The following is a 15,976-nucleotide window of genomic DNA, read 5'->3' on the forward strand; positions in this document are numbered from 1 at the left end:
TAACTCCTGACTTGGTCACTGTCACCTTTTGATCAGGAATCTTGAACTTGAAGCTCTTCATTTTGAAAGCAGAGATAACATGTGTTTTTCCTGCAAGCACACCTTACTATGTCTTGCCCAAGCCCCTACGGGGAGTTTATTTCTGTCCGGTTGAACAAGATACATGAGGTCCCGGGCACACTAATGAGGTATTAGACCAGACAAGGCAGTGTCAGTACATATGGTCACATTCCAGCCTCTGTCACAGACCCTCCTGGAAGTGATCCTGTCTTGTTTTGTTTGGACAGAATGGGGACTTTTTGGTCAAATGTCTGTTCAAGCTGGGAAGGGCTGGCTGTCGGGTGCACACATCTCTGTAGCGGAGGCAGCTTTGCTGGCTCTTCCATGGCCTAGCTGTTGCTCCACTAATTTCCCACTAAGTGCAGTTTGCTTTGATGATAGAGACACGCCCCAGCCTATGAGTGAGTGGCACTATAACTAGCTGCCCTGCTCAGCTTATCTTGAATTTTGACCCTGGGACTCTATGGCCTTCTTCACGCCTGGTCACAGCTTCTGGTACGTTCTAGACTTGGAAACAGTTTCACTAGTGCTCTTACAAAGCTGCAGGCAGGAGGTTGGCTGTTACCCTTCTCTGTCATCTTGTGTAGGCTATGACACTTGGCCAGGATCAAGGCCCAGATAGGCCGGGATTTCCCCCTATCACCCTTCACGTAAGGAGCAGGGAGTCGCACGCCTCACTCCAAGACTTGAGATACTGCAGAAGTATGTAGCTTCTCAAGAAGATATTCTTGGGGCGTGAAGCCAGACAGTTGCCTCAGTAACCTTCCAAATGTTTCCACTAACAATGCCGATTTTTCCTCCCCAAACCTGTTTAGCATACTGAGAAAACTAGTGATTTCCGTTTGAGTCCTGCCTTCCCGATTCAGTGACAGTGTTTTCAGGGTCCGACGACATCATGCGGTCACATTTTCCTGTGTTGATACATTGCTTTGGCTGGTTGGAGGTAATGCCTAAATCCAGAGTTCCCTGGGACCATAGCCAAGAAACATTCAGCTACTTAGCCAGAGTTAGTGTCTGTGGGAGCAGCTCTGGGAAAGGCTGTGATGGCTCTGTGACCAAAACCACATAATCAAATTGTCTTGTGAATAAAGGCCTTCCACAAGACATTAGGAAAAACACAACATAATACTTGTAGTGAAAGCTTTGACAGAATAACCTTAATCCAGTAGAAAAACAAAGGAGCAAATTTGAAAGGTAACTTTTTAAAAAATTGGTTTATAGTTACTTAAAAATTTAATAAAATCAGGTATTGCTTTTCATAGTAGAACTTCCAACAAATCTCTTTAGCATACAATTTTTTTTTCTAGACAGGGTTTCTCTGTGGTTTTGGAGCCTGTCCTGGAACTAGCTCTTGTAGACCAGGCTGGTCTCGAACTCACAGAGATCCGCCTGCCTCTGCCTCCCAAGTGCTGGGATTAAAGGCGTGCGCCACCACCGCCCGGCCTTTAGCATACAAATTTGAGTCGACACGATATGCATTATTTCTAACGAGTGCCATTATGCTTGTCCTGCGTACTTAGATTTAATGAAATGTACTGAGATCAGTCCTTAAGGAAAATACAGACATGATGTGTGCTCAATTAAGAACTCACCCCATTACAAACGAGATTATACTGCTAAAGCTGTCCTTATTGCAGCAATGCACAGCTGGGAGCAGAAAGGCAAGAAGTGTGTGCCTGCTCTGTTGCAAGTTTGTGCATTTTTGCAGCAAGAACACTTGGTGTAGCGGAAAGGCTGGTGTGAACTGTTAAACCTTTGCCTGTCATGGCTACGCATGCATTTTATGTCTGTCGAATAAACCGGGCAGCCCCGGAGGTAGAAGTACTCCAATCAGATACACCCTGCACTTCCCAGAAGATGGGATGCTCATTGATGTATTTTGATAGGTAACGGACAGCAAAATCATATTTCAATGTTCTATTTAATGAGAGGTTTAAGTGGCACCAAAGATCAATGTGATACAAGCCATCCACTAGAAGGCCCTTGCTCCAGAGACTCTGCAAGACTCCTAGACACAAGGAAACTAAATTCAGTACCATTTTGGCCGCTTGACACCCCGCTCAAGGATGAACAAGATTGGTGGCACTTTCTTTTATATTTTGCAGTGTGTGTCCTAGAACTCAATAGCCGTGAAAATGGGTCTTCAGCATTATATCCCATTCCAGGCAAGCCCCAGGTCGTCTGTCATCACTTCAAGCTTGATTTCCTACTTATCAGATTGGCAGCAATCATGTCTTATGTTTGAAAAGCATGTCTTTGGTTATTTTAACAATTGCTGTTAGGACGAGTGGACGTGAAAATATAATGTGTTGGGGGTTAGGTTTCTATTTCTTATGCAATAATATGCAAGTAGAAAATATTGAAGTTATATTTGTGTTCATTATGATGTGTTCACTCAGAAATGATAGCATAATAGAATTTTAGGCACCTCACCATTAAACTAAGTCAGTGCACTATGGGCAAATCCCTAGACTGATAACTCAGAGGAAGGGGGTTGCTTCAGACGTTCTCCTGGACCGAGGTACATAGCAATCTCTAGGGAATTTGAAATCACTTTGCTATTAAATTTGAAAATCAGTGCCTCCAATGCTCAGGAAAATGTGCCAACAGCATTACTTGTTAGGGAAGAACTGTGGTTTCCCAGGTACCCACCATTTCAGGAGAACTTGTAACTCTAGGACTATATACCACTGCCAACTACAATGCATTTGAGATTGAATTTACAAAATAAATAGATTTTAGGTCAAGATAGAGAGAAATAAAACAGAAGATACTATTCTGCTTTTGTATGTATAAAATGAAATATGTCTTAAGTTCCTAAATCAAACTTTTGTGTTAAGTCATTAAACCTCAATAATAAGGTAAAAAATTCAAAAACCCACAATTAATCATTACAACACAAAACCGTGATGCCTTTCAAAGACGTGAAAACACTTTAATACACTTTATAGTCTCTACACATTTTATGAATAATTTCATTTAGCTTTAAGTACATTTGATCAACGAAATTCCAATTTACAAAATTGAAGTAAATAAATGCAGAAATATCTTCATTGTCAAACTATAAAATAAGAGTAGCTGTTCTTATTGAGATACCATTTTTGTTTTTCTTTAGCTATTGGAGTGAATCATTTTGGTATATTAAATAATGCTTATCATATTTAAAATAGTGGAGCATTGAGATTTGAATACAATGACAGGAATCCACTGAAATTTCACATTCATAGGTGAAATAGCCACCATGAATCCATAAGTGAATGTTGATATTGTAAAAAAATATAAAATGATTGTAATATAACCATCTAACCTTAGCATACGGACTTTTGAGACCACTATTGAATCTGCTAATTCTCTTTGAAATAGAAGCCATCACTTTTCTGTGATATGTGACATGTCTTTGTCCCTTAATAATTTGAAATTTCATTAGTGTAAAAATATACCAAAGTAAATAAAAAAAGGAGACGCTTATTTACAAAACAATGTTGTATACATATTATATAAATGCAATTGTTTCAGAGTCTTTTATACAATATTGATAGAATCAGTCATTTCCATGATTTTACCGCAAAACTTCGATGTGACGAAGGCAGACCGGGAGTTTGAATGCTTGCTAGAAATGAACACTAAGGCTGCCCTTTTAAGACAAAGTTTCTCCCACTGTGCTAGAGAATTGAAAGTTGACCTCTAAAAAAAGAAAAAAAAATCTTCTTTAAAGAAAATGCATCCCCACTCAGAGCTGCGTGGCAATGCGCTTGATATGGGAGAGCCGTATCTTACAGAGTGTGCTCTGTTTGAGGAACCTGTAGGAGCCATTCCGCCCATGGCTTTAGCGCCACTTCATGGGTTAGTAATACCATGTCCAATTAGAATAGGAATGGGGGCGTATGGAGAGGCCGCCATTCCAGTTCTGTGGAATCTTAGCATACCAAGGGTACGATACAAATAAACAGTGTACATGAATAACAACCCTGCGCTTCCCAACGGCTACATAACGATTTTTCCGTGAATATTAATTGAAACTGTTAGAAATAAGACTTTGCCTTTAAAGCATACCCCTTTAATTCGGCAGACCACAAGAAGCGCTGTGTTCTTGCCTGCCTCGATTGTAGTTGTGAGATCTATATCCGTGAACAAAAATGCAATTTGATCTCCTCCTAGCTCAGAACCTCTGGAAATCATAAAATGTCCTATTATATGGTTTATTGGGATGGTTAAATGGCTACCATTGCAAACATTCTCTCTTCTAGTTCCTCCGCTGTAGCTTGTGCTTAAGTTACTATCGCATACTCAAGGCCTAGAGCCTGTGGTACATAATTTCACAGTTTCAAAATTGAGGGGGAAGACCTTCCATGGCTTAGGAAGCCCTGGACATACCGCGAAGCTCACGAGCACCCGCAGCGATCTACGACCATGGCTGGAATTTTCCCGTATATGATTTGTTCTTTGCCATTAAAATATAGCATATTAATAGGAGACATTTTTGTGGGTGTGCAGCAAGGGCCCGCTGAGCCCCGGGGGTTTGCTTGGTGCACAAGGTGAGTATGGGGATATTTTTGTAAAAACACAAATTCACACTCTCCGGAGCAGTAATTGGCTTTATATCTCTTGGGCGCAATGATCCAGTCCCATCCGAAGGCTTCAAAATCCACCGTGAGCGGGTAGCGGCAGCAGCGGGACTCGGTGGAGTGTTCGTCGCAATCAAGACCGAAGTCTCGTCGGGACCTTTTGGGCGTGTCCGTTACTTTGACCTCTAAGAAGGGATTCTGTGTGAAAAGGAAAAGAGCAATCGTGTTAACAGAGCCGGGTATCCTTCCTGCCTTAGAAGCCGTCGTATGAAGGAGCGTCATAGAACAACAGCCAACAAACACTTCCCTGTGGTCAGTTCACGCTACGCCTGTTAAACCTTTGCTTCTTTTCGTATTATTATCAGACACAAGAGCAGATAATAGCGTAAGAGAGGCTTTGAAATGTGTGCATAAGGCAAGAGAAAGGCGGGAGGGATGAACGCCGCCCCCGGCACTGTGGATTACTATCAGCTGCTCGTGTCTGAGGACTCTTGGAGGGACACGTACCCATCTAGTCTCTCTTCCTAGGTTTTTGCTCAAAGAAATGGGTCTATTAAAGTCAGAACAAAATAGCTACCTCTGGGTATGAATGTGGCTTGGTGGAAAGAGGGTTCACCTCTCATGTGCAAGGTCCTGGGTTCAATCCCAGGACCACAGCAGAAGGCGGCAGAGGAGGAAGGGGAGAAGACTTTGCTTACTCTATGACAGCCTCGATTTTCTACTGCATTTGAGACCATTTCCCTTGAGAGGGAGAACTCTAAGGAATAGCATGTTAGCCACCTTTTAAATAATGAAGGCCTAACCCATTAGCAACCTTGATAATTAAAATACTATCTTTGAAAGAGAACATTCTTAAACAGCTGATAGCAATTTCCTCTTGTATCACGAAACTAGGCCTGCGTGCTGTCAAAGAGGGTGTCATTTGGGGAATGGAGCATTTCAGAAGCACATACAAAGAAAATAGGTCCTCTAGGAAACTGCAGTACTTCAAACAATGTGCTTTGCTCCCAACAGACCTAGTTTCTGGACCACACATCCCCAAGCTCAATCAAAGGATTAAAAAGATGTCTATTGCTTCGAAGTATAGCATTCTGATGTAAATTCTGACAATGGATGAAAATCAAAATACGTTCACATCGAGGTTTTGAACGCAGAAGTAAATAAAAGCCCCAGTAAGACCTAAAAATGACTTGGGTTTAAGTGGGTATTGAGCCGGGTGGTGGTGGCGCACACCTTTAATCCCAGCACTTGGGAGGCAAAGGCAGACGGATCTCTGTGAGCTCGAGGCCAGCCTGGTCTACAGGAGCTAGTTCCAGGACAGGAACCAAAAAGCTACGGAGAAACCCTATCTTGAAAATCAAAAAAAAAAAAAAAAGTGGGTATTGAAATGCTTTTATTCATTTTCATAGTGTATGAAGTATTCTCATATCACCAACTTGCTACTTAGTTAGTCGGCAGTCCCTGTGTAAATTGCTGTACAAGGATGCTGAAGTAGTTTGGAAATAAACTAGGAGGCAGAGGCTGTCTGGGTTGGAAATCAGTGTTACTGGCAGCCACTGAACATATTTATTAGGGGATGATGAGCAGAATATATTTAATTAAGCCGGGCGGTGGTGGCGCACGCCTTTAATCCCAGCACTCGGGAGGCAGAGGCAAGCGGATCTCTGTGAGTTCGAGGCCAGCCTGGTCTACAAGAGCTAGTTCCAGGACAGGAACCAAAAGCTACGGAGAAACCCTGTCTCGAAAAATCAAAAAAAAATATATATATATATATTTAATTAAGTATGTCTATACTTATAAAGGTATTGTAATTAGAATTTTAATATTTTTTACCTTATATAAAAAGCCAGCATTTTTCAATGGATTGAGAAGCAAAAAAAAAAAAATGGAAAAGGGAAAAAGTTTTAATTTAATTCTAGATTCTGCAGAGTTATGTTGTGATGTCATAAGTTTATGCATATGGTATGTAGCCCACAATGAAAAGGGCATTACATCCCATTCCCAATAAGGAATGCGTGAAATTATGAACTGTGATGCAACTGTTTTTCAGTCTTCATGGAGAGCTTCACAGGACATGTGACTGGCACCTACTCTCTTGGGCACAGACCTAGTTGGTGTAAGATGATTTTGGCTGCCTTATGAGCAGAGAAAATCCCAGTTATCTTTCCCCTATTATCTTTCATATAAGGACTACAAGTACAGCGTGTTGTTAAGAGCATTGCTTTCAGTTATCACTCACCAGCCCGTCTTCCCCTGGTCCTGGGAAGGTTACAGCCAGATCTTGCCCATTCTCATCCAAAGCTTTGAGTTCAATGCCTAAGTTGGATTCAGGCTGTTTGAGCCAGTTTTGCAACACTGTCTTCACATCAATACTCTGCCAAATACCAGCGCCTGGGCTCATGTCGAGTTTCAGAGATCGGATTCCAGTGTACCTCGTACCGTCTTTCATGGGTTTGATGAGTCTCAGGATCTGCACAAACACTGTCGTGGGGGTCTTCACGGGTCTCAGATGGATCCACAGCTGGGCTTTCACTACTTTGTTGTACTGGATTTTAGAGCTAAATTTAAAAAAGCAACATTTGGGTTTTCCATCCACTTGCATTAGAAAATCAGCTACAAATGAACAAGAAAAGAATGGTTGACATTAGGTCCCATGAAAACATAAATAAAAAAAATCACTCCTTAACAATAGATGTTGGGATAATGTGTACAGATGTGGCCTTCCAAAATAAAACACGAGGTGGAACTTCATTCATGACTCCTAAGAACTGTCAGGGAAAATAATTGTTCTAGCTCTTCAGATTTTTCTTAGATAGCTTATATTATCACGAATATATTCCCTTCTATAGAACTAGGGGCTGAGGGATATTTTGTGGAAGAATGAACGGTAAGTAGATGATGATTCAGAGAACAAGAGACAGCGTAGAGGAACATCCACTTAGAATTCTTTGGGAATCTGAGCAGTTATGCTCACTGAACAGCTGTACCAGTCACTCTGGGGGAAGGAACCCTTCCCCCAGGCCTCAATTACCTGGGGAACGAGACACAGGGAGCAATTTAACTGAGCCTCAGAAATGACAGACAATATCGTACATCTGCGACACTCGGGCTCTGGAATAGCCTTTCAAAGGAACGACAAGAAGCCAGCAATTAGCACGAAAACTCAGAAGTCATGCTCACGCTATCTCCAAAGCCAGAGGCAGTGGCCCTGGAGCCAGACTTTCACTGCAAGCGAAAGTTCAGCCTTCGCAATCCCTTCTCTTCTGGGCGTGCAAACAAGGGAGGCCTTCTGCTGAACGGTTGGACCCAAGAGTCATAAATGAAGATTGTTTGTTATAGCATAACCTAAGTACTTAGTGAAAGGCTGGTTTGAGAGCAGGTCGTGTCTGCTTGGAAGTGCTTAAAGCACGGTGTTAAAGCCAGATCTCAGACACATGGCACGGCACTCTGGCGTGTCCTCCAGCTCCCTCAAGCCACCTGTCTTCATTTTGAGAGAAGGGAGAAGGGGGACTGCCTGAAATGGGCTAGCTCCCAGAAGCAGTGCTGTTCTTATAGGTAATAGTCCTTCCCCTCCTAAAGAATAAAATGTTTTAGAAGGCTATAGCCACTGCTCTGTGGAAGTACACAGCCCGGACACTCTCAGCCCAGGGCAGCACAAGCAGGCTTTTATAGCATAACCTCCCGATTACAACGCTCCTTTCCTGAGCGGTTTCTGATACTCGGTCCTGAGTATGATTTCGCCCCGTCTGCTTCATCGTTTCTCTCACTAATGCATTGGATGCTTGCCTTCCTTAACTCTTCGTTGGAAAAGCTCTCACCATTAAATATTCTAATTTGTAGTTTCAAGTCCCAGACGTGTGGAACAGGATTCAAAGAAACACCCAGCAAATTTCTTTCTGTGGTGTTATCGGGGGAAGAAAACTAAGGTATGTTTTAGCCAAACAGATGCAATTGTAAATTCCATGTGAGTTTTAACATTGCTTACAGTAGCTCGCAGTCCTTGCCTCATGAGTGTTAGGCGCTGAGCACATAAACACACTCCACATTTTCCACATAAAATCACACACTATTAAAGCGGGGCCAGCACATTAACTTTGAGATATTTGGCACCGGAAGGAAACAAGCAAGGCAGATTTCCTTGTCAGTATGTTTCTCAGGAAATCTTGAAGGGTGGGGAGAAAATCTCTTTTCTCTCCTACTTACATACAAGCTAAAAGCCTGAAAATAGATCTGCTTCTCATAAACACTAGGGCAGCCGTCACTGGAACCGTTGGTCTACTCTCTCTCTCTCTCTCTCTCTCTCTCTCTCTCTCTCTCTCTCAGAGCTACTTACACGCTGTAGGCATAGTAATGATGGTCTCCGTGGTAGCGTGGTAATCGTCGTCTTCCAAAGCCCCATCGCTGCTGTCGTCCCTCTGCACATCGTACTGATCGATCAGCTCCCGGAGCGGAGGAGCACGGGGCAGAAGTTGCCTAATAGCATCTTTGCTGATGTTAGGAGCCGTTTCCAGGCGGAGTTTACTGAGGATCTGGATTTTGATGGCTTCTATTCTGGAGTCCCTCGTGTTTTGTCTCCAGACGCACGCATTGCACAGCCCCTCTCGCTCCACACTCTCCTCCCGCTCGCTGCCCTCATTGAGATCCACTGGGCCAGCAGCAATCAACATGAAGAGGCAAATATATACATACATCTGCAGTTTTTGCACCATTTTAAAAGCAGCGCGGTCTTTTTTTTTTTTTTTTTTTTTTTTTCTCCCCTTGCTCTGATTTCTTCCTTCTGCTTTTGAGTAATGCCAAGCAAGATCTTAGTGCCTGTCCGGTGTGAGAGACAACCTGCCACGCCAGTGAGTCCTGGATACTGTATTCCAAGTGGCTTTTTATATTCCGGCTTAGATGAGACAAGTGTCGTCAGGATCTATGATTGGTTCCTGCTCCACAATGAATCTCGCTGTCAGAGGTTAAAACCCTGTCTGTCACAAGTCACCGAGCAGTATTTTGTTACAGTCGAGGGGAAGCTGATTCATTTGACTGCTTCATAAATGAAATAAATCCCCATTTCGTGAAAGATATATGTGACATTTGATGAATTAAAGTTTGTGTAAGAATATAAACGGTAGTGAAAGCTTATTCATCTTTGTGAAACTCTTGCTGTCACTTGCATTAGTAAATCTGAGTTTACACTTCAGGTTTAAAATGCAAAATGTCAGTCTTTTGGAGAGTTGGCATGCTGTTTGTTAGTAAAGCAAATATTTGAGAGAAAATTGTATCAAGGGCTAAGCAATTAGAGAAGGAAAAAATAGGAAGAGTTGACCGAATTGAAGAAAAGCTAAGGTTTGTGAACCTGGTAGAAAAGTTGCATGGGTAATTTGAGAAGTTTGTTTTCATGGCTTATCTGTTAGTACGTTTTAAATCAGCCTCACTCCGCTATAGGGCACACGAACTTATTTTGATAGCTTAACGTCTTTTGCTACCATGAAAGCTGTGCTTGATTTCAGCTATTGCTCTTGTCTATCAAAAAGACACGGGCCAAATCCTAAGTGTTTCTTTGTTGCTTATTACCAGCAGGGATAATGTTAGCTGAGAGGCTGCGCTGCTTCGCGTAAGCAAAGAATGGATTTTTGTCAGTGGCCCAGAGCGTGATTACACTTTTTGACTCAGACCTCTAGGGCTGAAAGCAGCAGCCCGCAGCCTGTTCTCTATGAATTATGTCAGGTCCTGCGCGCACACAAAGAGAAAGTGGCAGGGAGAGGGTGCCCTTTGTTGTGCCCCCCCCCACAGTCATAGGTTAGCACCCCTTTTGCCCGCGGCTCATTTTGACCAGAGGGCAGACACCTGGCAGGGATCTGGGGCAGAGAATAGTGCTTTTTGTTCTCCGCATTTAAGTGGCCTCTATAGGGATCAAACTCTCACCCTTGGCTTTAGGAGCCACAAGATCTAACGGGGTGAGCTATGAAAGAGCTGAACGAACCAAACAGCAGGAACAGAGAACATTTCCAGGCCACAGCTTCCCTCCTCCTTGCGGGAAAACCGGGAGCAGTCTTCTGCGCTTTAACCCATTACTCCCCCCACCCCGAGCGAATACAGTGGCTCGTATCAAATATTTATTTTTAGGTCACCTCCATTCTTGCGCACCCATTTACTGCCTCGGTGCACTAACATGCGACCCCGTAGCTTGAAAAGCTAATGCGTTTCCCTCACGCGCTTAAGAGGCGTCTCATCTCTTGAGAGAAAAAAAAAAAGTGACCATCCATAATGCACTGGATTTGCCCATCATTAAAGATTAAGGAAAACCAGACGCCCTGGGGTGTTCAGGTCCTCTTTGTGCAAGACAATATTAGGGCAGGCCTATAAAGTTGAGGTCGCCTGGAGAAGTCGTTTCCGATGTAGAATTCCTCGTGGCGTTGTAATGATCACAACAAAGGCAGCTGTAGACCCCGAGTAAATCAGTCCCGCTTACAAACTTGCTTTCAAACTGCTGTGCGCTTGCGAGCTCGGGCTGTGGAGTCAGACACACAAGTTGGAATCTCAATTTTGCAGTTTATATCTCGGTGACAAAGGTGGGGTGGCCAGTACTTAATTTCTCGTACGCTTCGTTTCCTCGTAGGGATTCGAGGCATATAATCTAGCAATACGTTGCTAAGTGTAAGCCCTTCCTGCGGGAATACCTGGAACTCTTGCTCCTTGTTCCCTGCCCGTTGCTGCAAACTCTCCTCAACGGCCCCACGTCAAGGCCAGGGATTGCGGTCTTACCTGCTATCTCGTTAGGCCCAGGAAGCAAGCCCAAGTACACGATTCAGCTTTTTTTTTCTTACTAGCTAGAATAAAGCAAACAAAGGTTGCCATTTACCACATAGTCGATTCTCATGATTTGTGGGTTCCATTTTTTTTTTTTTTTTTTTTTTTTTTTTTTTGCAATTTGCCTACTCCATGACTTTATTTCTAAAACTCGAGGCTCCTGGAGCTTTCCACATTATTCTCTGCCATCCACTGAGCAGCAAAAATGCTAAGAGCAACGAGAGAGGGTTCCGCCAGCCGTACAGATTCCCAGCGGAGGCTGCGCGGGGCGGGCCCCGCGTCCTTCCTTCCGCTCTACCAAGTATCCAGCTTGTTAAGATCCTTGACAACCACGTCGTCTACTTTCTTGGGCTTTTAGCTGTCCTTGCTGTCTGCTGCTTGTTGAACACAGCATTGAACGGGGTGCTGAAACCCCGGGCCCGCATCCTTGAGCACCGGAGGCTGAGGGGAGAGAAAGATGGAGGTTGCCAGGGGTCAGGCGGGAGTGGTCACTGCTGAAGAGTTAGAGCCGGGCAGTTTGGAAGAGGAGAACGTTCCGATAGATGGAATTGTCCAGGCTGAGCCGCATTCTGAGTACACAGAACTCCACTCAACTTAGGACTTTTCCATCTATAATTGACAACCATTTTTTTTTTTAATGCTGTGATATGTCTCGTGTAAAGAACACGTTTCTTTTGAGAAAACAGACAAGTTAGAGAAATCCCAGGCCCGAGTTTGCCACTTCTGAGCGGGACTTCATTGGTGATGGATGAATAGATACAGTCTTTTGAGTGTGATGCCCGTCTACAGGTGCACACACGCAAGGCAATTAGATCATTAATAGTCAGGACCCTGGGGTTCACCGCACCCTGCGTGTTCTCTGGGAATGGCTGCAAAAATTCGTGAATTCAGGGCTGGCCATTGATCGGACTTCCTGATGCCTCTTCCCACACTCTCTAGTGCACGGATTACGAAGTATTCAGTCAGTTTCAAGAATGTCGGCTCCTTCTCTTGTGGTGACGATCAGCAACTTCCCAAGGCCCGTGACATGGGGGCCGGGGTGGGGGTGAGGGGGGTGTCTCCTTCCTGTGGCCCCAGCGAGGAGGCTGCTCTCATAATGGAGACAGGACAGTGTAACATTGGGATTAGTAAAGAGAGGGGAATTTCTTCAACTTGCCCGGGAGAACTGGTCTTCCAGCTTGCTGGCCCTGGCTTAGTCACCGCCTTTGGAAGCTGTTGGTCACACTCTCGGGTCAGAAAGGTAGGAGGCAAGGCGTGTTTCCCCGGTCTTCTGTTAGTCTTTGTCTTGGTGGGCTCTTGTGGGCCCCTTGTTTTCTGAGCGGATCAGCAAGGGAGCAAGCATTGTTCTCTGACCTCTAACCTCTATTCCAAAACCCACACACTATTTCACAACACACTGGAGAAGAGTATAAAATAGTTACCAAAAAAAAAAAATATATATATATATATATATGCTTATGATTTTACTCTATCTAGATTCTGGGAACTACTGACCTGCAAGAACTTTCCAAAAATAAAGGAAGAGACAGGTAGGAATTCGGATGAGAATAGTTATCAAAATAGTCGACTATTTTGGGAAAAAGCACATGAAGTTATAGTTTATCTGGTGGTTCACCATCTCCTTCAGAGAACAGTTTAACAGTTGATAGCCAGAACACAACCTGCAGGGCTCAAACTTGCCACATTGTGACAAAGGGGGACTCTGCATGAAGGACATCTGGTGTCCATGCTTCTCATAGGTTACAAAAGTTAGCCCCAAGCACTGTCGAACTCAGCCCTTCAAAGTACAGGAATAGAAGACAGGAGACCCTAACAAGGCTTTGGGTTTGCAACTGGTGCTTTAGATAGCCTCAAAGAAGTCAGTTAACAGAGCCTTCATTTGTGGCTATATCTATGGATGCATGAATCTATCATTTTAGGAACTTTTTGAAAACCCTCTCTGCACTTAGTGCTGATGTTTGATTATAAAGATAAAACACTGGACCAAGTACAATCACTTTTCATGAACCCTGTGATCTAGTGTCTTCATATAAAATCTGAGTAGGTGTGCACACCATTTCAAACTGAGATCTGTCCCTAAGTTAGTGATCCTTCAACTTCTCATCCTCTGTGTCTTTACAATCTGAAAATGACTAAAGTTCCCACAGATCTTTTGTAGGTACAGGTCCTATTGGTCAATATTTAATGCAATTCAAAACTGGAAAATCTTAGTGTAGAGGTATAAGCAGACATACACTGAATTTGATGACAGATTTTTTTCTGATAGTCATTTATAATTACTTTTATGTATATGTGTTTGTGCATATGTATATGTGTGAGGGAGACATGGGGAAGAGAGGGGGGAGGAACGAGGGAGAAGAGGAGAGGGAGGAGAAGGAGGGAGTTTATGTGGGTGTATCACAGGCTCACAGGCATGCAAGGACACACTGAGATAGAGCCAGGTCCCCTGGAACTGGAGTTGTGAGCTGCCTGAGGTGGGTGCTGGGAACTGAACCTAGGTCTTTTGCCAGAGCCATAACCCCTGCTCCATCTGGTAGCCCCCAGAGTTTTGTTCTTACTCTTGTGTATTGGTTAGACAACATCAGTTGTATTGGGTGGGTTTCATGACAATTTCCTATATCCATGAACTTCGATCATATTTAACCCTTTATAACTCTTTCCTGACTTATTTCCTCCTCTTCTGCCATGCTTCTGAAGTTCCTTTCCCACCAAATGAACAGCATTACGTTAAGACGCGGATCCTCTGGAGAATTCCGTTGTACACAGAAGAAATGACGTCAGAGGAAAAGGAAGTGGTTTCAGAATTGTTGTGAATATGGTCTTTCACTTCACAGGCTCTCTGGAAATTATTTTATAACCATCCTAGCATTTTTTTTAGACTACACTAAAGCACAGGACCCTAAAGTAGTCAGATTATGCTACTGCAATTGAATGCTTCCTGCCAACTACCCCTCCTCCCAATAGGGTTGGCTTTCTTTTTATTATCAACTATAGTTCTTTTTAGACATCATATCTATTTAATAGTACGTAATTGTATTTACTGCCAACTATGAATGTGTGGTAATTTAGTGGACTCTGGCAGAAAGAGCATAATTTTAAGGGATTTCCTGTGTGGGCCACGCTTCTTGTAAGAGTGTTTATACTATGGAAAGGGGGACTTCAGAGTTATTCAGGAGGATAAGGGATTCGAATGAAGGCCAGAGAGGGTGAGTGTGTATGTGTGTGTGTGTGAAATTGTATGTTTGTACAACCAATATACACTGGTAAGGAAAGAACCATACTGTGCAGCGCTTCATGACAGAGAACAAATTTATCCCTTTCATCACTGGCATCGTCCCAACTGCCTCTTTTTGGTGTTCCAAGACAGGGTCTCTTTGTAGCTTTGGCGCCTGTCCTGGAACTAGTATTTGTAGACCAGGCTGGCCTCGAACTCACAGAGATCCACCTGCCTCTGCTCCCCCCCACCCCTCCAGTGCTGGGATTAAAGGCAAGCACCACGACCGCCCGGCTCCAACAGCCTCTTCTATTACAGGTCTCACGTGTGTTTCTTCCCTTGCTTGTTCTTGCTTCCCAAGTAGACTTGGCGGTCACTGAGGGGAGGGGCTTTGCCCTCATTAGGCGAACAGCTGGAATACAATCAAGTGGGCAACACAGTGGTTCTTGACTAGCCGATGAGCAAGCGGCTCCTTCAACAGCGGAGGCTCCCAGACTTTCCAAGCGATGGCCGCCGTGCTTCCAGCTTTCTTTAACTGGAGTTCATCCCTTGGCTACATTAATTCATCCCTGCTCCCATCGCCCCGCTAGCTGTGGCTGCGTAAAGATGGCGCCTCCCCTAACCTACACGTTTATGTCTAAGTATGAAGTGATTTCCTGAGGAAGCCGTCCTCTTTCACCGTAAAGTACCGAGTTTTTCAGTGAGCCCTTTCTCCCTAACCTCTGATCCCAGCTGAAAGTACTCCAGATTCAGGGCTTCACCCAGGAGAGATGGCTTTGTGAGCCGAGAGCAGCCAGCTGCCAACCTGTTTTCCAAAACTTATTCTCCGGTCCCCTCTCCTTTTCCCGCCTGACCTCCAGTCAATTGCACAAGTGATTTCCTCAAATTCAGATCTTTCTCTGTAGCTTTTGGAGCCTGTCCTGGAACTCTCTCTTTTAGACCAGGCTGGCCTCGAACTCACAGAGATCCGCCTGCCTCTGCCTCCAGAGTGCTGGGATTAAAGGCGTGCACCACCACCACCCGGCCCTCAAATTCAGATCTTTAAGTATATTCTGGGTTAGCTGCACCTAACCTCTGACACTCCAGCTTCTAATTTCTACAGTGTCTATAAAGTCACTGCTCACACTTGAGGTTTTGAGGGTTCTCAAGATGGCATCCGGTGTCATCTGATGCCAGAGAGGGAGACTTTTACACCGTGTTCACGGTTCCCTCCACATCCCACCTTAAAAGGAACATCTGCCTTCCTCAAGCAAAAGGATGATTCAAGGAATAGTCCTCATTTTAAGACAGGGTCTCATTTTCAGGTCAAATTGGACTAGAACTCCCCAGGTAACCTGGACTA

At 44.0% G+C, this 15,976-nt stretch overlaps 1 protein-coding gene across 1 annotated transcript; it reads right to left on the minus strand.

Moving 5' to 3' along the window:
- Nucleotides 1–3,069: 3,069 nt before the first annotated feature.
- On the minus strand, nt 3,070–9,334 carry LOC121442206 (growth/differentiation factor 8). Its single transcript, XM_041643681.1, has 3 exons — nt 8,959–9,334; nt 6,865–7,238; nt 3,070–4,823 (listed from the first exon to the last, which is right to left on the minus strand). The coding sequence occupies exons 1-3, from the start codon at nt 9,332–9,334 to the stop codon at nt 4,443–4,445; spliced, it is 1,131 nt and encodes a 376-aa protein (XP_041499615.1). The 3' UTR covers nt 3,070–4,442.
- Nucleotides 9,335–15,976: the final 6,642 nt, after the last annotated feature.

This window comes from Microtus oregoni, unplaced genomic scaffold (genome assembly GCF_018167655.1).
Source record: "Microtus oregoni isolate MIOR12 unplaced genomic scaffold, Mior012 000087F_ref0000451, whole genome shotgun sequence".
In the NCBI taxonomy this organism is placed as follows: Eukaryota; Metazoa; Chordata; class Mammalia; order Rodentia; family Cricetidae; genus Microtus; species Microtus oregoni.